Source organism: Lasioglossum baleicum, chromosome 17 (genome assembly GCF_051020765.1).
Source record: "Lasioglossum baleicum chromosome 17, iyLasBale1, whole genome shotgun sequence".
Lineage (NCBI taxonomy): Eukaryota > Metazoa > Arthropoda > Insecta > Hymenoptera > Halictidae > Lasioglossum > Lasioglossum baleicum.
Genome location: NC_134945.1, coordinates 8,765,499 through 8,792,482, shown reverse-complemented (window position 1 = coordinate 8,792,482; position 26,984 = coordinate 8,765,499). Strand labels below are relative to the sequence as shown.

Genomic DNA, 26,984 nt, shown 5'->3' with positions numbered 1-26,984 from the left:
CAACCCTTATCAGTATTTACGGCCAGGCATACGTTCCGCGTCGTTTTCACGGCTGGTGCATAAGTCGCGTGCAGTCTCGCCACCCCCAACACCCTCCCTTTACACGTCTATACCTCTAATCTACGTCTAATGGATGATAAACCCTGTTCCCATGGGTGGGAAGATTCTGTCATGCGTTAAAAACGATATCGATTGTGTTTGTTTGACCAACACGGTTTGAAGTATTAGACGATAATTCTAGTTCTCGTGTACAGCGTACTCGTGCTTTCAATCAATTCGCGTTGTAACGAAACTACATTATCTATGCAGCTTTAATTAATTTTATTGCCTGCTTCATTTAAGATACTTTAAACGTACAACGAATCACATGAGTATTCGGACACTTTTAAAAGGATGATAACTTTTATAATATTTACTGGACCATGTGACTTGGATGTTTTTGAGAAACTAGGACAATTAGGAAACTATACACATTGAGAAAATACTAAAAGTTGTTGTTCGCAACTCTTAGTTGACGAGTAAATCCTTAGATCATCAGAATGCGGATTTTTTATGCAATTTGAGTTGCTTGTAATACGCTTATTGCAATTTGAAAAAATTGGAGAGCATTAATATATTACTTTTGTGACCTACCAAAGAAATTGAATCAAGGAATAAAATAAGTAACCCGTATTTCTTGCGACAAACGCAGAGAACTTTTATTTCGAAAAAATTGTGAAAAGCTGAACATTCACCATCTTTCTCGCAAAGTTTTTTTCCACGTCATGTAGTAAATTGATTGTTTCAGCTTCTAAAAAAACCGATGTCGTATGGTCAAATACTTGAACAGTCATCGTGGTTTTAATAGTGTCCAAATATTACTGTGATCCACTGCATATCGTACGTAGTAAATTCATTTTATGTACTATCTATTCAATTCATATTTTGCATATGCCATGTGGTTTTCATGAATTCGGTGGATCGTTTACGGAACTTACATTAGGCAACTCTCGCTAATTTGAATGCCCGTTTGTTTTTAGAAATCGATTGGAGAGTAATACGGAACATTGGAACGCTTTACTGCTCTCTTTACGCGAACTGATCGAATGGGTGATCAGAAAGGACACCGAACTCACCGGTCTTGGTCCTGTCTGCGGTGATGCTGCCGCCTTGCAAAAACAACAGGTGAGTCTCGCTCAATATCTATTATAATCACTAGACTGTGGATCTTTATGCAACGTAAAAATTGTCTGCATCAATTGCAAAACATAGAAACTAAAAATCGAATGTTATTTATTCCCTTAACGATTTTAACCGTTATCACTCGAATGGCGACTCTGAGGCGTCATTAAAAATTGCTGTACCACTATTCAAAATATTGTTTACGTGATTAAATATGTCGGTATCTAATGAATTACTATATAAACATTTAGGTATCCTCCGAGGTATCATATCAATTTTATACTGGTGCAAAGAAAAAAGTTAATATAGAATGGAAATATTCTAAATGGATATATTCGGAAGAAATGTTTAATTTTCGAGTTAAAGTTGCTCCGTGTGCAAAGGATTAATAGAGGAGAAATCATATATTGACATCTTGAATCTTTTAAATTTTCCAACAGTTTTGAATTTCATTTATTCAATTTTGCTAGATAAATGCATAAAGATCCGCAGTCTAATAACACTGTCCAACAAATTTCAACTTTTTTTGTGATTTCAATATACTGTTGGGTCCTTCTTATAGAGTTTTTTGCGCTGATTCCGAATCTGGTTTTAATTTTTTTCCTATACGTCCAGTTTTTGAAAATCATGGCTTTGAAAAAAAAACATATTTTTCAACTTTAAACAAATATTGTGATGTTATTATAAAAGATATTGAATTGTTGTTTACAGCAAACGATTCTGTAGACTTTCCTGAATACAGTGATATCCAATATTAATACATTATGATTGTTTAAACATGTTTAAACAATGATTAAAGACGGAGATGCACCACTTTTGCACCAATTTTTGCGGATATTTTCGAATTTATCTCAAAAAATAAGGGTCCAGCGAAAAATTGAACTATACCACGCGAAAGAGCAGACTTTTATCTTGAGAAACCCCCCTGTGAAGTTTGCATGGTCGACGTTTTTACCGAACCAGAAAGCAAAATATCTTCGCCCGACATGCGTTGACGCCAGTGGTGCTCTTCCACTAGCGCGGTCGTTCGTCGGGATACGGCGCGGCGCGCTGCGGTGAAACGGCGCGTGGCTATAAGCGCGCAATTATGTCAGCTTACTTAAATGTAATATTTTATTAAATGTTATATTATTGTTATTTATTATTTATTAGTATATTTATTCTGTATAAATTATTTTATGTATTTTTAATGTTAGTCTCTCGTTTATAGTATATTTAATACAAAAAATACCTTTTGTAACAAAAAAATAATTTATTCACACACTACACTATTACACTATTTACAATGCTAATATATATGTGTACACTATTCAGATATAATACACTATATCGATTTAATATGGAGCAAACTATTTTAATTATGTATTTTAGTAAAAAAAAAAGTCCCGTTTATATTGTGTTTGGACTTATTTTACTCGGAAGAATCTCGAGTGTTCATTGGCACTATAATTACAATACATAGATAAGACGACAATTACTGAAAATAGAATTTTTCAGTCACCGCATTGCAGACTTTCCTTACATTGTATGTATTCCGTTGTCCGTAGACCGTCATTTATTTCAAAATATGTATCGTGTTGGTTCTTAAGAAAACTGATGCCAGAGTTCAGTTTCGGCTTTGTGTTTGTTGAAATCAGTCGTGTCAAGCATTTCAAATCTGCATTGCTACGTATAAAACTTCATAAAAAACATTTATAGTTATTTATAGTATTTTAGTTGTTGTGTATATAATATATGTATTTTAGTAGTGTATTATATCTGAATAGTGTACACATATATATTAGCATTGTAAATAGTGTAATAGTGTAGTGTGTGAATAAATTATTTTTTTGTTACAAAAGGTATTTTTTGTATTAAATATACTATAAACGAGAGACTAACATTAAAAATACATAAAATAATTTATACAGAATAAATATACTAATAAATAATAAATAACAATAATATAACATTTAATAAAATATTACATTTAAGTAAGCTGACATAATTGCGCGCTTATAGCCACGCGCCGTTTCACCGCAGCGCGCCGCGCCGTATCCCGACGAACGACCGCGCTAGTGGAAGAGCACCACTGGCGTCAACGCATGTCGGGCGAAGATATTTTGCTTTCTGGTTCGGTAAAAACGTCGACCATGCAAACTTCACAGGGGGGTTTCTCAAGATAAAAGTCTGCTCTTTCGCGTGGTATAGTTCAATTTTTCGCTGGACCCTTATTTTTTGAGATAAATTCGAAAATATCCGCAAAAATTGGTGCAAAAGTGGTGCATCTCCGTCTTTAATCATTGTTTAAACATGTTTAAACAATCATAATGTATTAATATTGGATATCACTGTATTCAGGAAAGTCTACAGAATCGTTTGCTGTAAACAACAATTCAATATCTTTTATAATAACATCACAATATTTGTTTAAAGTTGAAAAATATGTCTTTTTTTAAAACTCCATTTTCTCAAAAACTGGACGTATAGGAAAAAAATTAAAACCAGATTCGGAATCAGCGCAAAAAACTCTATAAGAAGGACCCAACAGTATATTGAAATCAAATTTGGTGTTGGACAGTGTAATCACTTTGCGTACATGACTTGGGTGTTCTCAACTCTTTGCTATTGAAGACAGCGCAAGGTGGGATATTTGGTCCGAATAAGTCGATTTCAAAATTAGCCGTACCATTTTTGTTGACCGACGTTGTTAAAGGTCTGAAGAATAAGGTTCCAGTATTGTTTTTTTTATTTGTACTCTCGTGGAATACTCTATTTCATCGAAAGTCAAGAGATTCACAGTCTTTAAAAGGCGTTCATTCATTAGCGATTTTCAAGTGTTTTAAGAAAATTGTGTAAATTCTTGTACTGAAAAATTTTTTATCAAAATATAGATTAGTAAATTTATTTTTATAATGATTTGATGTAATTTTTAAAGCTTCTCGAAATTAGTATTGTTATTAATATTTGAACGTAATCAATCATTCTGTAAGTTTGTTTACACCCTTTGTAACCCCCTTTTGAAAACTAAGAACTTTTGAAAAATTGAAATCACTGACGCAAAGTTTACGGATACCGTTTCAAGCGATAAATATTAATCGAAACGCTACGTGACCAACGTTAATATTTACCGACAGCATTATGTGACAAACAGCGTCTCCCCGCGGTTATAATTTCGTTATCAGAAAATCATAGTATTCCTGTAGTAACATGCACTTTACCTTTACATTTTTGTTCCTTGCACAGTCATTAAGCGCACGCTACCATAATCAATTCTTGTAACTGGCTCACGGTTTCACTGTTTCTTGTATTCACATCTGCAAGAATACATATGTATTAATTAATTACATAATCGATTCACCCCCAACTAATTTTCACGACACTTTGCAGATCTTTCTATTAACAAAAACAAGAGAAACGTATGAAGTTATTATATTGAAAAGTTGTATGATTTTCGCGTGTCCATAAAATGTATACAATTTTCCATCAATTGAGCCGCTCACTTGCCAAATCGATTAACACCATAAAACATAAAGTGGAGATATGCGATGATATAATACACATTGTTTTTCAAAATTCCTGTTTAAAATAAAAATAGAAATAAACATTGTATAATGCATAAATACAGATGTAGCTTTCACATAAAGACATGTAGAATGAATAAGATAGAATAGCCTTAGTGTAACCGTTATTAATATTACAACTTTTGGATGACTAAGGTAATTACTCGATTTGACAAGTGAAAAAAAGTAATAACCTCAAAATCAGCCTTCAAATTAATTTTTTGTATTGCAGATAAAGTTCATTAACAGCTAATAAACCTCTAATTTCAATAATTCTATTTCCGCAAGGTATATATGAGCCGTTCACGGGTCAAATCGGTTAACTCCACTTTCTGAAATATTTTAAATTTAAGTGTCAAAGCACAATTATAACTTTGTTTATATTTATAATAAATTTCCCAAATAATACAGATTAACGCGGATTTCATTATTGCAACGATTTACATTAGATTAGAGTACGGAATTAATCAGAATGGGGCTTCTGAAATAAATTATTTATTATTCTGCAACCAAAAAAATTTTGTCGTTTAATGGTGTTAATCTGTATTATGTGGTAAATGTATTATAAATAAAAAAAAGTTATGACAGAACCAAGTGCTTTGACACTTAAATTTAAAATATTTCAAAAACCGGAGTTAATCGATTTAGCCTGTGAACGGCTCAATTATTATCGTCTTTCTTACTGTCAGATTATTTATAATTAGTGTTGAAATTTTATATAATGATGTCGACCAAAGAAATACGGGCGATTTTTTATAGGAGTTTACAGGAGACCTAATTCGGGCTAATAAAACCGTAAATGAAAAATTGTCGAACGAAAATGACCAAAGTTCTCTCAACACATTACCAACCGGTGATTATTCAATAATTTTGAAAAATCTATGGTACATGGCTAAACACGTTTTAATGGAACCTTCAATAGCAACAGCAATTTTCATTGTGAGCTAACAAGTCACCCTTAATAACGTCATCTAATAGTTTCATTTAAGATTGCAATGTAAAAGAAAGTTTCTATGCTTTCTTTTGGCACAGCACAATTATTGAAAATCATATTAGTAGGCTTCCGGTGAGTAAAGTGTTAAGAAAATGCTATGTGTAATATATTTCACTTATAATTTCAAGAAAATTTTAGATTCAATGTTCAATTTTAAATTCAAGAGAGTTTTTACATGTATTCATTAAATTTTGTAATTTTTTAATCTTCTCGCACGTAACGCCATGAGAATTAATAAAATTTTACAAATATTTACGCAGCCAAAGTTTTTTCTTTACACTCTGCACTGAAAGCATGCATGGGGTGTAATTACACCCCAGTGCACGGTTAACGTTAGAATATATGTATGTACACAGAGTGAAGATTAAATCCGGACATGTGACGTGACCCAACAAACGCGCCATTAATATTGCGAGTGGCAACAGATTGAATTATCCTTTTCGTTTCTAATTATTTTTTTCAAGAGACGTTTATCATCATATTCGTGACATTTTTCTGATTAAAATGTGTCCAAACACGATATCATTTGGATAATATTTACTCGTCTAATTCACGATATAGTAGAACCTCTACTATCCGAACTAATCGGATTCAATCCTACTGATTTGTACGTTAAATTTGTACGTCCATATGAAACGGGGTATCATCAGTTCGGATAATCGAGGTTCCACCGAATCGTGAATTGAAGAAGGAAATATGATCTGAAATATGGCATGTTTGGACTCATTTTAATAATCAGAAAAATGTCACAGATACATTGAAAAATTTAGAGTGTTCACCTTCATATTACCCTAAAATGAGGGGATGGCGACTTGAAATTTTAGAGGATCATCTTTCAACCTAGAAGGATTGTTTTGCACACGATATCAATAAAAATTGACCGTTTAGTGTTCAAGTATTTTCTGAATCCACAGTATATTCCGACTCCAACTGTAATTAAAAAGATAAAAATAAGAAATCGAGAGTCTTGTGAAATAACGAGCTAGAGGTTGAAATGGAGGACAAAATAATAGTAACAATAAAAGTCTCAGCCTTGAGGGATCTCCACAATCCATTGAGCCCATTGAATCCCAATCGCAAAACCGCTGAAGAATCGGTGTTCCGGTCGTTAAGTGATCTCGGTATCCACGTGGGCCTGCACAGTCTTGCTGCAGGCAAATAGGCTCGTGTACCTTGAAGCGTTCCCTGTAACCTACTGCAATGGACTGGATTACACGAAAATTACGCAATTAGGGGTGCAGCGTGTGTGCGTGGATACTGAGGGGCACGCGTCGACGATCCCTCGGCTAGAGGGTTTGGGAGAAGAGGTTGGGTTGAGCAGCAACCCTCGCCGGCCCAGTTTCCACGCACAAAGACGGACTAGTTCGGAGTAATCCAGATTAGAACGTGCATGTTACTAGCTACAGCTCTGGCGCGCTTATGCGCCGTCCCCTGCGAGTGTACAGGCATGATAAGGTGCATGTAACGCGATCCCGATCACGGATGTCATCGACAGACGACACCTGCGTCGCCACTTATCGCGAGCTACGCTCCACGATCCGCCGGCCATTAATCGGGATCGGGGATATGAGTATCGCCGCTCTCAGAAACGAACAGTCGTCGCGTCCCTCCGTAAGGCCGTTATTAGACTAGGCCACTGGTGGGCAACTTGGTGGCGCAACTTGGTGGCGCCACCGAATTGAAGAGCTTTTATGAATCGGTAACTGGTGGTACCACCAAGCGTTCATTCCCGCTGTCGATGTAACGCTGTGTCGTGTTCTTATGTATTTTACGATAAATGTGGTGGTAATTTGAACGTCAATTGTTCATGTTTTCGCGATGCTGGTGGCGCAACTTGGTGGCTTTGTCTAATAGGCTACATTCAAATCAATACCCCGGCTGGTGGCGGCGCCACCAAATGTTGCCCGGCCGGTTGCCGATGCCGTCCACCAGATCGGCAACTATTTTTGGTGGCTCCACCAGTTACCGTAGTCTAATAGGTTACATTTGTTTCAATGCCCCACGACGTGCTGAGCCACTGGTGGCGCAACCGAGTTGCGCCACCAGTGGCCTAGTCTAATAACGGCCTAACTGTCGTATCGCCAGGTTGCGAGGTTTACCGATGGCAAATGAAGTGGGCCCCCGACAAAAATTTAATCGTAGTCGAATAGAGAAAACTTGACTACAGTAACGTCTCCGTAATTGTCGTATCGTCGGGCGACAGTTCTAGCAGAGGTGCTACATTCTTTGCAGTGTGCCGAACGTAGAGGAGGATAGTGATTGGAAGAGAAAAAGCGACTGGAGGTTCAAGCCAGCACAACCTTTTAAATTAAAGATACCATTACGATTATAATTACTCGTGTAACAAGCAAAGTTAAGAATACGTGTACCTCTACCGTAAATGTTACAAGTCCGAAACTTGAATTGCTTCTTACACACTACGATATCGTGTTTGATGTCGTTTTAATCAGAAAAACGAGACAAATAGGATGGTAAAAGTTTCACTGACGAACAACTGAAACTAAGGAATTGTGATTTTTGAATTTAAAAGGCGAACTGGCACGAGTTCTTTGATGTTTGCATAAAGTCCAATCCTCGGGCCCTCGGGATAAGAGTATCACCGCTCAGAAACTGAACAGTAGTCCCTCCGTAACTGTCGTATCGCCAGGTTGCGAGTTTTACCGATGGCAAATAAAGTGGGCCCCCGACAAAAATTTAATCGGAGTCGATAGAGTAAGCTTGACTACACCAATCTCTCCGTATCCCTGTTTTCGCGCGGTCCGTTTAACCGGGTCAGCTGATTACGTGTGCGAATAAATAAACTCGAGCCGCGACAGTATCGATCCCTCGCGAATGGGGTACTGCTAATTACCCGGGGGCTGAAAAGTAAGTCGGAATATGGGTCGGCCCGCAGGCTGAATTTGAAGGAATTCGGGCTGCGAGTTCGAAATCGAGGATTTGGGGCGAAAGCTGATCGATCGCCGCCGCCGGTCATTTCGTTTTGTTTCGTTTCGAACTGTTGCCATCTGAAATTCTGTGTTTTTGCGATCCGCTCAGTTAAGCAAAAGAATTCGAATTGGGAACTAGTGCTCTGATATCTAGATAAATCCACAATTAGTCGGAGTTTAATGGAATGGAAACTGTGAATCGTAATTTCTCAAGTTCTATTCTGCTCGTACTAAGTGTAAAGAATGGTTCGATTTACTGGAAATATGACTTCTAAAATCAGAGATATACAGGATACATTTAACGAAAAACACTTTGCGTCCATAGAGAAATTAATTAATTGGTAGACGCTATATCAAAATGTATCACGAGTTTCGAGTGAATCACATCCATTTATCCAAACCGTTTTACAATGTTTGCGCCAATGCTAAAAAAAGTCCAATTTCCGAAGTATGAATATCTAAACATTTCTAAAAATTTCTGTCGTAAAACACTAGTAATGTATTGGGTTGGCAAATATAAGTTCGTTCGGTTTTTTAGGCTGGAATAAATCACAAAGACCGAACGAACTTATTTGCCAACCCAATAGTTTGTAATACTACCCACAATTTCTACTAAATACACGAATTTATTGTTGAAACTGAAGCGTAAAATCGAATGCAAAGCTTGATGCATTTCCTGAGACGCTTGCATAACATAGGATTATTCTTTTATACCCTAAAATACCTCTTTATTGCTTATTTATTATGAATAATTCAAAACAAGGGGTGCCTAAACTGCATATTTTCAACATTTATGTCAAAAATGCCCATCTTTGTTACATGATTAACCCCTTACCTTACGATTTATTTTACGGGTTTAGTGAATAGAACTTTTTTTGTAGATCGTAATTTAATAAAAAAGGAGAATATTGATATAAATTGTATGCACGTGTGTTCTCCGATATCTGTATATTAATAAAACGAAAACAGAATTTTATTTCGGTTTAAAGGAAATTATTAACATACATTTTTATTGGAATGTGTTCAGAATCTTCGTCACGTGTCAGACACGATATTGTAAGGAAAGGGGTTAATCTGATTTTTACAATTTATGCTTAGCATTATAAGGCCTATCGAACACCAAAAAATTTTCAAATGTTAATAATTCGTCCCAATTTTTCTTGTTACACGTTTATCAGTTTAAAAAACAGGACCAAAAAGTACCTCTCTGATTTTTTGCATACTATTTCTGGATACATTGTACTTTGCATAGCAAATTGATTTTATTCGTCCATCTTTGCCCGAATTGGAGATCCACTATATCGATAACACTATTGCTACGTAAAATTACGACTTTTCCAAACTAACTTTGCGACACATTTGTCAGCTGATATCAAGAACATTTTGAGCTACAAATAATTACTTTCAACGTGCACAATATTCATTTAAAAACAAGCAATTTTCGGAATCTATCCATATCGGACCTTTCTTGCCAGGTTTGAAATGAAGCAAAGAATTATATGGAGATAAATTAGAATTGCTACACGAACATGCTAAACTTGAGGGGGTAGAAATATGTAATTCTGTGCACGGAGAACGAGCGCAATTCAATTTTTATCTGAACGATGTTGACGATAAAACATAATGTATTCCGTACGATAGCAGTTAGTTCGGGCCGTTATACACGAACAGCAAATAAAACTGGGCAAAAAGGTCGTGGCGTACAGGTGTTTCGAACAATAAGCGAGTTTCGGGGTTTACGTGATGTGCCAATGTCGCATCTGCGATGCATGAAATTCAAATATCGTTCTTTAAAAGCTGTGTGTAGTGTCCTCGTCGGTTCCTTTGCTCGGTGCCACTCGAAATGCTTTTGCTTGGCCATCGTCGTCGTCGTCGTCGTTGGCATCATCGTCGGTATCGTCGTCGTCGTTGTTGTTCGCGACGTGACAGCATGCAGCTGCAACACGTGCACGTTATCTCTGTACTCAGCAGCCCCGAATGAGAACAGTATTCAAGTAGCGGCATTACAAAACAGGAAAATCTCGTTCTGCTGTACTCTCAGATATAATTGTTTACCGGATTCTCTGCGAGGACAACACACCAGCGCCATTCGTTTATCGAATGTCTGCGATTTTATTTGAATTTCGTTATACGTACTGACGTTTCGAAGCATTCCGTACAATTCTCTCTTTCACCTTAATTAATTGTAATTAATTTCAAGTTCGTGTAGATTAAATTCCTGCATTTACATTTTTCACTTTCGATCTCTAATTGCAATTCTTTCGTAAAGGAATTACGATGCTGGTAGATAAATATCCGTTGCATAACGAGAAGCTCAATGGAAAAATGTAAAAATTTGATTCATACCCTGATATATTGAACCCACGTGAAACTCTCTAAAACTGTTTCTCATTTTCGTAAAAATCGTGTGTAGCTACATATAATAATAATCAATTTTGATGTTATACTGACAGGGTTTCAATGACGGCTTTATCTATTGGGTTTAGATTATTAAAACAAAGAAAAGTTTTCACACTTTATTTACCGGAACCCTATTAAAAGGTTTCGAAATTTATGAAATTTCATATGAGCAACATTTTTTAAATATTTTGTCAAGTTTCATAAAAATTTATAATGACCTAATTGTGACCCTCGCAACAAATCAGAATTGTAAATAAATCCAAACGAATATCTTTAACCGATAATTTAAAAATACCTGTTTGGTAGTATTTGATAAGCAAATGTTCAAATAGCTCAGAATCTTCTATAAAATTAAAAATTATATCTCTTCGAGAATTTCGAATTTTATAGGTGTTTACATACCTATTTTACTTATGTATGTAGAGGATGTATTAAAAATAATAGTTATCCGTCCTAGGGGTGAATCTACACCTTTGTATATGTAGACATTTACAAGAGAAACTTGCCGTAAAATTGTTTATAATAACGAAAATTATTGTTCAAGTTGTTTTTTACATCAACACCTACTACTTATCGAGAAGAAAAAAAGTTTGGAAGGAATCATATGTCGCAAACAAATAGTTATTCCGATATACATAAGTTGTTAATCTGCAAAAGCCTATTACTATAATCAGTGTCGGCCAATATTTATAAAAATTTCAAAAATTTAAATAAGTTAATTGTTATTTGGATATTCAAATAAAAAGCAGAAATAATTATTTATTATTTGAGCAAATCTAAATAAATTATTTAAAATGAAGTTAATTGTATTTTTATTTATTAATAATACCAAATTATTTATTATTCGTGATAAATTTAGAACAATAGAGAGAAAAATTTGATTTTACGTTTCAAACAGGATGTGACGAAGGTAGAAAATATTCTACGTGTTACTAAAGTTGGTAATTGTACGCTATAGGTAAACGTAAACACACAGCATCTATGACGATTCGCCACCCCCGCGTCTCCCTGCGACAGAACCGTGAGAGGTTGGAGGGCTGGTGAAAAATTGCGAACCGTCAGATAACCGAGAATTGATGAGTTTTGTAATCTGTAAAATATTTCATGGCGGTGTGACGCATAATTTTAAGTCACGAACTAACACCGGCCCGCGAGGAAACCCAAGAGAGACGCGAATGCACCCGTCTAATGACCGTACCAGGAGTTAATCCAACAGAACTCCACGCCGCGGCAGTATAGCAGTTGAACAATATAGTGGTCCACGTAATACCGGAATTCTCTGGAATGGCTTCGCGAATGGCGTTCTAATACAAGCGCGAATAGTTGTAAGTAAACGGGCAACGCGACGCAATAATTTATAGGTGTAGAAATTATGGAACACGACTTGCCGCGGCAATGCTTTAAGATTACCTCGACTAGAAAACGTTAATCATCAACTGACCCAGTGAACTGCGGTCTTCGCGAAAATACATATATAACGCGATTTTCCTTCCATCCTCGACTAAAATGCAATGCATCTTTTATGAACATCTTATAAAATGATAGCAGCGAGACAACTACAAAAGGGAATCGGAAATTTATAGTTCATTTACAAAAATGAAACGAATGAAGATGCTGGTAGGTAATAGTGGGTTTAATTATACATTTCTGTGATTACAATTTCGATATTCGAACATTTTGTTAGTTTTATTACTTAACCCATTGCCCTACAGTTTAGGGCTGTAACTTTTCCGAAGCTTCGAAGGATTCGAAGGAACGAAGGGAACTTCGAAGTTCCGAAGCTTCGAAGTCTTCCAAGTGCTCGAAATTTCAAAGTCTTCGAAACGTATGAAGTTGTAACTTATGAGTTCCATACCATGTCACGATTTTTGATATATAAAAATATTAACTTTCAGTCACCGGTGACTGACACTGAACTTTCCGTTTTGATTTTTCGTAATTAAATTAAATTTAAAAGAGTGCATTCTATTAATAAATTTCGAGATCATATCACGAATGTACTTAAAAAATAATACTTTGCAAACAAAATTTTAATGAGTTTTATTAAATTCGGTGAAATCGGATATCGCGGACTAAATGAAAAGAAAGGCAAGACAGGCTTGGCGCTTGACAAAACTCACGTATTCAGTAGGACTGTAACTTTCCTTCGAAACTTCGAAATTCGAAGCTTCGAAGCTTCGAAATCTTCGACCTTCGAAGGAAAGTTACAGCCCTACTACAGTTATCTTCGTGGCTATAATAATTAATTAGAACTATTTTGTCTGTAATAATTTCGAAAAAGAGGGGAGGAAATATCTGTGGTTGTAAGGGAAAACGCCGCATGTCGCAATTTCAAAAAATTTGAGTTTATGCATTAATTGAGCTTTAGAGTATAGCATTTACGTATTTATGAGAAGAAAAGTCATGAAAGCATTCGAAAGGCTCAGAAAACAATGCAATTTAACCAACGTTCTGTGTCAAAGCATTAGTGATCAAAACATTAAACGGCAATATCTCGAAAGTGAAAATATGTGACATGCGGCGTTCTTCCTAACAACCACAGATATATGTTAATCTATATACAGGGTGGGCCGGAAATCGTAGTACAGTCGGACAGGGGGTGATTCTACATAAAAGAGTAAGAAGAAATTTCGGTATGACATTTTTTTATCCGAAGCTTCATTTTCGAGAAAATCGAGTTTGAAAATGCAGCGAATACACGTGGTATTGCATAGGAATCGTCTGACGTGTCTCACCATGATCAACCAATTCTGCTTCCTGCATATGTATACTAAAGAACGTGAACCTGGGCGGAACTTTAAACTCGATTTTCTCGAAAACGAGGCGTCAAACGCTGAAATGTTATTTCCGGCCCACTCTGTATACATATAATGACAAAATATCAGATTTGAAAATAAAATTCAACGGTTAGATTTTAAAGATTGGTTAAATTAAAATTAAAAAATTATTCTACAATTAGAAAAAAATGGTGACTATATGTATAATTGATTAATAAAGCTACATATATTCTTTAAAATTTAACCGTTGAATTTTATTTTCAAGTCGGGCACAAACTTATGCAATCATCTAATACTTCCGGTACGTTACTTTACTAATTTATTTATAGCTACATTTCAAATGCACAAATATGCAACACTTCAAACAAAATCTACTAAATATATATGTATCTTATGCTGTTCTGTTAAAATGTATCTTTGTTGTATGTCTACATTCACTCCAATGCTTAAATATTCGTTGTAAAGAAATACAATTCCATTTCATTTTAATAGAGAAGCATAAGATACATATTTAGTAGATGTTGTTCGAAGTGTTGTATATTTGTGTATTTGAAATGTAGCTATAAATAAATTAGCAAAGTATCGTACCGGAAGTATTTTGTCATTTTCTTTTCAATAGTATGGTAACTGGAAACAGAATTTATGGCTATAAAACGTAAAATATTGCATTTTTACATTTCACCAAATTATTATAGGGAATGCAAAATGTTCAGTGAATATCGTATGCTTAATTTCGAATAGAAGTGAAATGCTGTTGTATTAAATGATATTAATTAAAGTTTCGGAACAAAAACTCTGAAACCCTTTGGACTACGAAAGGTTAAGAATAATAATATAAAATGATATATTTACTATGCAAGTGAACATCGTGTAATGTGTACCACTCAATATTCAATATGCATCGTATAGCATGTAATGTGCTTCATACGCTCCATGCATTATGTAAAGTACTCTGTGCGACATGCAGTTTCACGATGCGTATGGTGTATTATGCACTATCTATAAGACATCGTGCACTCTGCAGAAGGAAACATGCTGCATACTACAACTATGTTTTATACCCGAATATATTAGTATACGTATGAAGTTTAAACTACACACTGTACACTACGCATTATGAAATATGCATTATATACACATACTGCACTATCATACATTATAAACATTCTGTACATTCATACATACCATATTTCACGCAATATACATTACACACCACCTTTTGCAGTGCATGTAAAGCAAACTTTGTATACCACATTCTATACATATAGTGTATAATATACAAACATACACTACTGTGCAAAAGAAAGAAGCACCCGGCCATATTGAATAGAAAATTTTATATCATAAGAAAGAAAGATTATTTAACACTTTAAATGCAATAAATCAATTATTATACGATACAATTTCTACATAAAGATATTGTTTGTCATTATATCTTATAATTATAATTGGTGCTGCTTTCTTTGGCACAGTAGTGTACAAATAATGTGCTTTTATCAATTATCATTTATGCTGCAGTATGAATTTTATAATCGGTATTGTCTATCTGTTCCATGCATTCTATTTGCAAAATATATTTATTAACAAAGTTGCGAACTGCCTACATAATACACAATACGTACCAGAAAACAGATAAATATACTAGTTTATATAATTTCAAATTCTTTTGAGAAAAGAAGTGCAGAATTCAAAAACCGGATTTTATCCATTTATGGTATTTTCAAAATTTATAAAATCCTTCTACTTTCTTGTAGTGAATCTCCCAGTTGCCAAAAATTTTCCCATAATCTACACTTCTGCAGTGCCTTGAAACCAATATCTTAAATACACTATTTAATTCAGTAACACTGTAAATTCAATTTGGACACTATATTTCCAATTCTCGAAAAATTGTAAATATTTAAACAGTAATAATTTCATAAAAAAAATACATATTACAACTTGGACTTATTTTAAAGCTTGCAGCTTCAACTTTCGCAGTACATTATTCATGTCTTTTTAGCAATACAATTTCATAGTATGAGTATTACGCAAAAAAATGTCTGCTGTTGGAAAGACATACTTATTAGAACATACACTCCGGGACGAAAAGATAGCACACTTCGAAATTAATGTAATTTCTGTTTGTTAAACATTAGAAATTCAAGATTTTTTATACACATATTTTTAGTGTGTCTTTCTTAACATATATGAATGAAATGAAACGAAGCTTCATTAACTTATCTATTTTTATTGAATGAAGTATAATTATTAACGAAATATAAAGGTACAAATGATAGCACACTTAACGAAAAACTTGAAATATAACAGAATTAATCGATAAATATCAATGCTCAATATTTTGTAGGACCTCCTTTACAGCTAACGACTTCAATCATTCGGTTTGGTAAATATTTATACAATTTTTCAATACTGTTTTGGCTAATATTCTCCCATTCGTCCAAAATGCACTATTTTAAATCGTTAATATTTTGGAATTGTCTGCCATTTTGGTATACACAGCTCTGTAAAGATGTCCCCAATAATTTCAATAATGTTGAGGTTGGAGATCTTGCTGGCCACTCCAAAACACGAATAATTATTGAAGAAAAGTATTTCTTGATCGCTTTCGCCGCGTGGACTGCGACATTATCTTGTAAAATGTGTTTATTTGCAGCAATTCTTACAGCATAAGCGTTCAGTTGTTCATTTATCATTTCAATATACCGTTCACTATTCATTCGTCCTTTTATTTTGATTTCTGTTTTACCCCAATATCCAATATCGTCCCAAATTATCACACAGCCGCCTCTCCCATTTGGCGACGGCTTAAAAATTGCTGTTCTTCATTCAAATTATGATAGCAATTTTAGCACCCAAGTTTACGTTAAAATGAACTAACAATAAATAAGAGAAACTGCAAAAAAAATCAAATTTTTAATATATTGTTTAAACAAAAAACTTTTGTTAAAATTTTCTTGTGCGACTACATTTCCCATTGAGAAACGCACAATTAAAAAAAAAATTCAAATTTTTTCGACCTCTGGTTTCCGAGATATCTCGAAAAGTATGGTTTTGCCCCCCAACTTTGAGGGCTGTTTTCACCCCTTCAAAGTGGATGGTTGCCGATAAAAAAAATACGTATCAAATATTTTTCAAAGAACTATAAACTCCCAAAGTTTCACGAAAATCCGATTTTCGCATCTGAATATGTTCCCTTGTTAGTTTTATTCCACGACCCATTCTTGACACTTCAGTATGTTGTTTTATTAAATAAGCACGAAAGAAGCTAGTACACCACTTTATCAATCATGTTTTGCAATGAATGTTTGCTCTTCACTAACTTCTGCACAACTAACACATGTAAAACTGTTATCTGTGCTATCATTTTGTCCTGCTTGTGTGAATTTTCATTTCCAAAATTCTATTGAAGTAAATACGGCGGATGATATTCAGTACATTGTACGCACAGGCATGTCAGAATACGTTGACATATTAAAATATTAATTTCCTTCAGTTTTAATGTACCAAACGAGGAGAAATAGATGATGTGCTATCTTTTTATCCCCGAGTGTAGTTAGACTGAACCTTCCGAGCGGATATTCGCCTCGCGCTACTCATTACGCCACGCAAATCTGTTTATTGGAGAAACTGTCCGATATTGAAAACGCATCGAACGGCTACTGGAAAAATAGGAGCGATATTTGGACATTACAGTAGGCACGCAGGGTGGCTGGCACGCATCGAATTTTGTCAGCGAGCTGAGCCGGTCGCGAGATTGCACGAGATGATAAATCGATACTCGGGGGTTGGCTGGCATGGCACGCACGAAATCGCGAACTCGGTTTGCCCGCCATATTCGCGCGTGAAATCGAAACGGCTCACGCGAATGTTGCATACGTAAAACGCGCTTTCGGCGTAAACGGGTCGTTGCAACGGGACCCAACAACCCGGCGTTACCCTTCGAAGCGCGGCTTTAACGGGAAATGGATCGACCGTGCGATGCAGGAACACAAAAAAAAAGGAGGTGTATCGCATCGAACGAAACGAGAAATTAGCAGGGAACGACGATTATTATCCCGAACGAAATAGATTTCAACGAGCGCTCTCGATCGCGCGGAACAACGACTCGGCCCTCCCCCCACCCTGACGCGACGTGGCCGTTCCTGGAAATTGGAATTCACTTTAATTGCCGGCGCTTCACGAATTATTGGAAATTAGGCGAACGCGGATCGGAGCAGGAAGATCGTTCGCGGGGAAGTTCTTTGTGCCGCACTCGACGGTTTACTGTTTACCGCTGGAAACGCCCGATTTCGATAATTGGTCCGCTTCAATATAATTTCGTGAATGCAACTTGTTATCGATCTCTCTCTCTCTCTCTTGTTGCACTTGTCGGATTAAGGCGCGCTATTTTATTCTCCACGGAGATTCATTTTTGCCGTGCTAATGATGCGCATACTTTCAATATCGATGAAATTCAATTGGAATCGGATAATCGATCATCACACAAAAGATTAAAGAATAATAATATGATATTAAATATTTACTATGCAACTGAACAGCGCGTAATGCGTACCACTCAATACATTCAATATGCATGTAATGTGCTCCATACGGTACGTGCATCATGTAAAGTAGCCTGTGCGACATGCAGTTTCACTATGCGTGTGGTGTATTATGCGTGGTTCGTAAATTATATTTGAAAGTAGATATTCAATAAAAATATCAATTCAATTTCGCAAGCAAAACAATTTCTAGATTTGTAGGACTTGAAATATTTCTACAGTGGGTGTAAAAAGTGTTCGTACGCCCAATTTAAAACAGGATAACATTTTTATAATTGTACCAAACGACCTGATTTTTGTATAATCAATTAGAAGCATTGGGTTATGAAATGATTATATGCAAAGAAGATTTTCCAAAAATTATAATTTACAAGGTTACATGCAGAGATAAAAAAAAAAGGCATTTTTTAAAACATTTTTATTTGGGCTCTTAATGAAAATTTAAAATATGTGTTTTTTAGATCTATGTTAGTTATACACATACTGAAAACTTCATCGAAACCTTGTAAAGTGTAATTTTTGGAAAATCTTTTTTGCATATAATCATTTCATAAACCAATGCTTCTAATTGATTATACAAAATCAGGTTGTTTGGTACAATGATAAAAAAGTTATTCTGTTTTAAAGGGCGTACGAATACTTTTTACACCCACTGTATAATCAGTCAGTGTAAACTTCAGTGTCAAAAATGCATGTTCAACGCTAACTTTTTAGATTTTCATTTAAGATTGTTATAATAATATTCCTTAGCCCATTTGCATCATTAGCGTAAATGTATTATACGCTCTGTTTTTCTGTCTGAAACAGTTAGTTTGTTGCTGTTATTATCAAGAATACGTACATACGTAACCATATGTACAAATTATTGACATACTAATTGGTTTTTTATTTTATGAAATTTTCCACCGTGGTATAATAAAAAAAGATTGATAGGGACATTAATTTTCATTTTTCCTCATGATGTAAATGGGTTAAATAATATTTGGCACTTGTTATAATATTTAAGAATATTTTTTACATAAATCAAGAAAGAGTATCTATTCCTGTTACAGAAAAACGTTTACTTTTATAAATATTATTAATTCTATTCAAATCAAACATTTTAATCCCAAGAATCCTTTTATATCTCTTCACATTGGAATTTATCATCTTTTTTAAAACGCACCACATGTGATAAGTTCGAATGTAGCTGATGAAGAAGTTCTGAAACTTTTTCGAACCCTGGTAGAAAGTAACATCGCAGCTAAACGCGGTTAATCGTAGTTGACACACGCGCGCAGAGACGTCTATGCGGAGTTGACCTATTTCTCTTTCCTTATCTTTACGTCCCGATTAACAGCGAAATACAACGAAGTAAAAACGCTATTTAACAATGACTGGTATCGAGATGAAGAATAATATTAGCGCATTACTACAGAATGTGGTGCGTAATTAACCCGCCATTCTGATAACCGCACCGATAAGACGATTACCTCAGCGAGACCAATTAGAAATCGTCTGGAGTTCCAATTGGGTGAACGATGCCTCTATTGCTTCTAATTCCTTAACTAACGAATCGACCTTATTTTGCGGCGCCAGAGAAACGACATTAAACTTTCAGAGATTAAATAATAGAATTCCTAAAATTTAATTTATCTCATTATTCCGTGTTTGACTGTGTATTTAATCTGTCTGTGCAAAGTTCTACTTTCGTGAATAATTTTACAAAAATCGAAATAAAGCAAGTGTATTTAATTGATTTTAAATGAAGGATGTGTTAGCGTGTCAGTGTCAGTAAAATAAAAATAAAAGTTTCCTCAATACATATTTCGTAATATAGACAGATCTTATGTTGTTATTGAAAGTGCATTAAAATTCACTGTTCATCGATAATTATTGGATATGGGTTAATAAATGCACACTGGTACTTTTGAAATAAAACAATTCTTCATTTCACGGCGCGAGAGGAAGCTCTTTTACTAATCGAAATCTTAGCTTCGACGGAGGTGAGAGGAAAACCGTTGGAACCCCGAAAAGAAAGCAGGGTCCCTTCGTATCTCCAGACTGTTTAGGTTAGGCCCCACAGTCCGTCTCTTAAAACGAAGTGTATCGATCAAATGGGATACTTCGAAATCTCTGTTTAGAAAACGATTCTAAGATCGTTTCATCGATACTTCGTAATCTCTGTTTATTAAAACGATTCTGAGATCATTGATTCATTTTTTGACAACGAACAATAAGTTCACTGTGCTGGAAACTATACGGTCGGATACATACAATATTTTTTCAGAAGTAAACTAAACGAGATTCTAAATAAAACATAAAAGACCCGACGAAGCACTAAATTCTCTGAAAAGGAAGTTTTTCAAAAAGACTATAACGAAGGCACCTTTAACGTGTAATAGTTAACTCCTTTGAAAAAATATATTGGAAAAGTACACCAACAAACCTTGTTCTACGCGGTTTTTATTTCGCCGAGGGCAGTTCTCAGTATCTTCATAAAACTTCGTAAATCAACGAAATCAAAGGGCGAGGTAAATCGTTTGAAACTCGACCAGCGATATAATCTACAGATCAGTATCTGTGGATTCCGTTTTGAATCGTTTTCGCGCGTAATTTCCAAGAAAATAAGAAAGCGGTATAAACTAGGGCTGTAACTTTTCCGAAGCTTCGAAGTTTCGAAGCTTCGAAGTCTTCCAAGTGCTCGAAATTTCAAAGTCTTCGAAACGTATGAAGTTGTAACTTATGAGTTCCATACCATGTCACGATTTTTGATAAATAAAAATATTAACTTTCAGTCACCGGTGACAGACACTGAACTTTCCGTTCTGATTTTTCGTAATTAAATTAAATCTAAAAGAGTGCATTCTATTAATAAATTTCTGGATCATATCACGAATGTACTTAAAAAATAATAGTTTGCAAACAAAATTTTAATGAGTTTTATTAAATTCGGTGAAATCGGATATCGCGGACTAAATGAAAAGAAAGGCAAGACAGGCTTGGCGCTTGACAAAACTCACGTATTCAGTGGGACTGTAACTTTCCTTCGAAACTTCAAAACTTCGGAACTTCCAAGTTTCTGAAATCGAAGCTTCGAAATTCGAAGCTTCGAAGCTTCGAAATCTTCGACCTTCGAAGGAAAGTTGCAGCCCTACTACAGTTATCTTCGTGGCTATAATAATTAATTAGAACTATTTTGTCTGTAATAATTTCGAAAAAGAGGGGAGGAAATATCTGTGGTTGTAAGGAAAAACGCCGCATGTCACAATTTCAAAAAATTTGAGTTTATGCATTAATTGAGCTTTAGAGTATAGCATTTACGTATTTATGAGAAAAAAAAGTCATGAAAGCATTCGAAAGGCTCAGAAAACAATTTCTGAAATCGAAGCTTCGAAATTCGAAGCTTCGAAGCTTCGAAATCTTCGACCTTCGAAGGAAAGTTACAGCCCTAGTATAAACCGCAACATCGCTTCGCTAAAATAATTCCAGCTCGAAGGAGAGTAGTAGCGCGAAGAAACTCTAATAACCACGCGTTTCATCATCAGCTCGGCAAGCTGAAGAGATTCCGGTCGTCGCAACTACGAAGGTAGGTGAATTATTCCGGGCTGTTTGAAAGGATTTCACGCGGCTCGAAACGTATCTCGCGATCCCCGGAGTAGGCGAAGAAAAAACGAAAGAAAATCCAGAAAAACAACAACGAGATGGAAAAGGAGAACGCGTGTAAGACCTCCCGGAAGAAAATGAGCGGCCGGAGGGAAGCGTAGTGTACGCTCGCGAACGAGGCGAGAGGGAAACGGACCGGCATAAACCGTTCCGACCCACGGTGTCTAAATTCTTGAGCCTGGCAAGAACGGCGCAGAAAGAAATAGAAATAGGTAGCCAGGAAAAGAGAGAGAGAGAGAGAGAGAGAGAGAGAAACAAGAGTGAGATAATCTCGTTAGCGAGAAGTCGCGAGAGCGATATCGTGAGTGGTGCTTTTCAGCCACTTGACGTAGGTAACCGTAGCCGGTCGGGCAGCTTTTACCGACGCGACGCCGCGATGCCTTGTCAAACGAAATTACGGATGCACACCGTAGTCGAGATGAAGACGACGTCGATGGCTCTGCAACGACCCATCGTCGTCGTCGTCACCGCCGCTGTTTAAAGCCTAACGAATTACCCTACTTATCCGGTTTGGCATACGGGCCAACCTCGTACGAATGTTCTCCAAGCTGAGCGTGAAAAATGCTCGAGTGGTCCGCGCGTATTCGGGAAGCCTGTATTCACCCGACATTAACAGGTGTGCCCTTGCTCTCCTGTTGCAGGACGATCATCGTGGCTTCAGGAGGCAGCTCGAGGACAAACGACCCATCGTCGAGAATAACTTGCTGAGCGGCCGACAGTACATCGCGAACGAGCCGCCGCTCTCCGACACTTCGGACTCTGAAGGTACGTATTCTCGTTCTCGTTCTCGTTCATTGTCCTTTTTATACAAGAACATTCTTCGTACATATCATGGAAACTTTGCCGCGGGGCTTCTCGTGTAACTGTAGTGAAAACAAGTGATTTTCAAGAATTCTTTATGAAATCATTATTAAACATATCGCCGTCGGCATCTCTGGAAATATTATATGTGCCATTTTAAACTGTGGTGCTCAAGGTGGCTTGGAACACACCTTATAAAAACTGTAGGTCCCGTCGCGAAACAACCACAGCAGTTAAAAAAGCGTCGTAAAATAAATTAGAAAAAAAAAAATACTAAACACGGGCTAGAGACCCTTTTTTTAGTTCAATTCTTCTTATCATTTATCCTGACTGTAAAAGTGAATATGTAGTAGCTTATATCGTGCTCATACATGAAAAATTTAAATATACTTTTTTGTAATATTTTACGTTTTAATGATTCAATTTTGATTTTACATGCAATATATAAATTATGAGATTTTTTTCAACAATTTATTAAATTTTCTAATTAATTTATATTACCCCCTCATAAAAGTTATATTGATAATTCAAAGTTTATCCCTTGCATTATTTACAATTACTACAACATACGCGTACAAATAAATATATGTGGTAAATTCATTTCTGAACGAACTAGTAATCTATCAAATATAATTTACAGCTATATACAGTGGGTGTACAAAGTGTTCGTACACCTTTTAAAAACTAATAACTTTTTTATAATTGCATCAAACGACCTCATTTTTTATAATCAATTAGAAGCATTGGTTTACGAAGTGATATGCAAAAAAGATTTCCCAGAAATTATAATTTACAAGGTTACATGCAAAAATAAAAAAAGGCATTTTCTGAAACTCTTTTATTTGGGTTCCTAATGAAAATTTAAAATATATGTTTTGTAGATCTATAATAGTTATACACATGCTGAAAATTTCAACGAAATCGGTTGCCATAGGAAAAAATGACACGCATCGAAAGATGTACGATTCTGTGGATTTGAAGCAGAAATTGATCAAAAGTCGTATAAAACTACGATTGTCACCATTTTTAACCGCTTGTAGCTCGCGTGTATGTTAATCGATTTCGATGAAATTTTCAGCATGCGTGTAACTATTTTAGATCTACAAAACATACATTTTAAACTTTCTTTAGGGGCCTGAATAAGAAAGTTTTAAAAATCCCTTTTTTATTTTTGCATGTAACCTTGTGAATTAAAAATTTCTGGATAATCTTTTTTGCATATCATTTCGTAAACCAATACTTCTAATTGATTATAAAAAATCAGGTCGTTTGGTACAATTATAAAAAAGTTATTAGTTTTTAAAAGGTGTACGAACACTTTGTACACCCACTGTATCTGGTAATATAATTACAGATATCTAGTAGTATAATTACAGGTAGCATAATTACTAGGTATCTATAAAATATAATTACGCCAGGTAGGGAAGGTGAACATTTGATCCATAAGGAGGTGTCGACATAGGTTTCAAGTCACGTTTCGTTTTGAATGCAGAATCGAAATATGTAGTATGACAAAGTGCATGACGCCAGCAGTGGTACTCTGCATTCGACGGTTCTATTACGCTGAGCGACACGAGAGACGCTAGTGTTGAGTACCACTTCCAGTGTTACACGTTTTCCCTCAGTATTTGATTTCTGGATTCAAAATGAAACGTGTTCATAAACGAAAATCTATGTAATTCTAATAGCATTTGAAAATACATCATCTTATTCTTCGTTCCGGAGAAGCCGCAGTATAATTTTGCGTAAAAAATAACTATTATCTTAATGTACACTTTTTTAATGATACTTTCAAAGTTGAAAATTTACCTTTGTCCAAACCTGAGTTTCACGAATATTACATATGGAAAGTAAAAAAAGGAAATGTGCTAATCTTTATTTAGTGCAGAAAAGCTGTAAGAACTGCTTAAACATCGGAAGCAGAAAATTTGTCATGTTAATCTGAACGCGTATGAAGAAGGGTGTAGAACGTGTCGGAACGTTACGAACTTAATCTGTGAGAAGATTAACATTATAAAATAATTTTAGAATATTCATGGTCCTTTTTAAAAGTGTACACGAATATTTCACAGGATAGCGGAGATACTTCGTTTATGAAGTACCGCATTTTTGAAGTGCTGAACAGGAATTCACAGGAGTTGATATAAAACATTAGAGCGACGCTTTTACATACAGTAATTAGAAAAATTATTTTTTCTGCATCGTCATATTTGCAACGAAAAGGAGCTTTTATTTCTCTAAAAGGCTTTCATTTTTATCTTGTGAAATTCAAATTTTTATGCCAATGCAACTTCTATATGTATAATTTATAGCATTTTTTAGGTTAACATTCCTCAAGTTTTTAATAACTTCTTAATATTATTTAACGATTACTGCATCCATTGGGTGGGTCGTAATATTTATGTCGAGCAGTATATCCTTTCATGTAGTTTCAGTATATCTTTTCTAAGTCTGTCGCATTATATGCATTGATTTATCATTACCTAAAATGTTTGGCAGTGATAGCTCAGTGCCCTCTCGGAAAAGAATTAATTAACAATATCAATCACAGTCCAGAATAAAATTCTCTGCATAAAGTAAAATATTCGAGTTCTTCGCACCCAATTATTTCTTCGAAACCATTAATTTCCGGTAGAGCTGCCAAAGGTTTATCGATTTGTATTTTTGAGGGTTCCAGATCAGGTAATGATAGATCAATGTCCAAGTTTGGAAACTCATTTCCTGTTACAGGTCGTGTATTCTCGAGTTTAGGTAAAATCTTATTGCTAGTCAATTTGCTTGCGAATACTTGGCGATGTGAAATCGCCAATCGCGGTTCTTCTAAACAATATTTCGGTGGATGAAGATGTATATGTACATATATCATGCGGACCACGGTCCGCATTAGTAGTAGACTTGCTGTTTTAAATTACACCTACTCATTTTTGCCATAAATGCCTAAAATCCGCTGTCTAATTATAACTAGACTGCGGACTGCGGATCTTTAACTCCAGTATTTGGTGGCTTCCGTCGTTAAAGGATACCCCCTATAAAGGCAATTGACATATCGAAGCATCGTGTCATTATCATAATTATTACGGGTACCCGCCCACCCCTAATAATTATACAGTTCTAGAAGTGTCATTAATACTCACTATACGTTCATCGATAGACGACTTTCTTCATTGACAGGGACAGGGAAGAAACAAGACAGAGTTCAATGTTTGTCTCATGAATTCGCTTAAAATAGCCACCAGTGAACCGAAAAATTGGCCGGAATGGTTTCACGACGAAAGTTTCCCGCGAAAGAGTAAAGAAAGTCGGCCAAGTACATTCGTTAGTTTCCGCAAAGCCGGTTTGCAACGCGCGACTGAATTTGCCAATAGCGCAGGCCTAGTAATTAAGAGCCGTGGATGGAGCTTTCAATTCCAGTAATTCGCGCCATTCTCCTTCCCGTGATTTTTCATACCAATTAGACGCGCGAAAGAGAAAGAAAAATCAGAGGAGACAGAGAAAGAGAGGGGTGGTTGAAAGTGGTGAATGGTCCGATCGCGTCGAAGAATTCTGCTTTCCATTTGGTTTTCCTGCACGAGCTAAAATGGCAGAACTCTGAGAATGTTAACGAGTTGCCTTCAAACTATAGAAACCGGTTTGTTTCCTGCTTTGTCTTTCGTTTCATAAATTACGTTATGGACATTTTATATGAAATCTTTTCAAAAAATAAATCAGTGTCGAGCACAACGACATTGAAATGTGTAATTTACGCAGGTGTACGCACAGTTCCATATATTTATTGACTGGTTTATAGAAATATGAACTATGTAAAGCTCGGGGGTATGTTAAAATATTAGTATACCGGGTGATTCACGAGAAGATAGAAGAAAATGTGAGAGAGAATCGTTGTACCGTTAAATCGTTGAACCATTAAAGAAAAAAATGTTATTAATTTCAGTAACAGCTAAGGAAATAAAAAAAATATAACACGCGATTCCAATTAAGGAAATTAACGGCCCATTTTGTCCTCTCGGCAATCAACGCAGAAAAATGCGTTTCATTTAATTTAAAATTTTTCAGAAAACATAAGCTGAAAGAAAGTTGGAAGTGATTTCAATGAATGAAAAAATTTTCTTTTTAATATTATTCGCTTTAACTAGACTTTCATAAATATGGATTTAGTAATTATCCACACGAAAAAGAATGGACTCTTTAAATTA

At 35.5% G+C, this 26,984-nt stretch overlaps 1 protein-coding gene across 12 annotated transcripts in view; it reads left to right on the top strand.

The window, feature by feature from the left end:
• The window catches only part of LOC143217586 (dystrophin, isoforms A/C/F/G/H), a 1,095,306-nt gene that overhangs the window by 902,223 nt on the left and 166,099 nt on the right, over positions 1 to 26,984 (top strand). For all 12 annotated transcript variants that reach the window (XM_076442046.1, XM_076442049.1, XM_076442042.1 and 9 more), the window contains 2 exons: positions 1,020 to 1,164; positions 22,632 to 22,755. In XM_076442046.1, the coding sequence (XP_076298161.1) occupies positions 1,020 to 1,164; positions 22,632 to 22,755 (269 nt within the window). The remainder of the gene's footprint in view (positions 1 to 1,019; positions 1,165 to 22,631; positions 22,756 to 26,984) is intronic.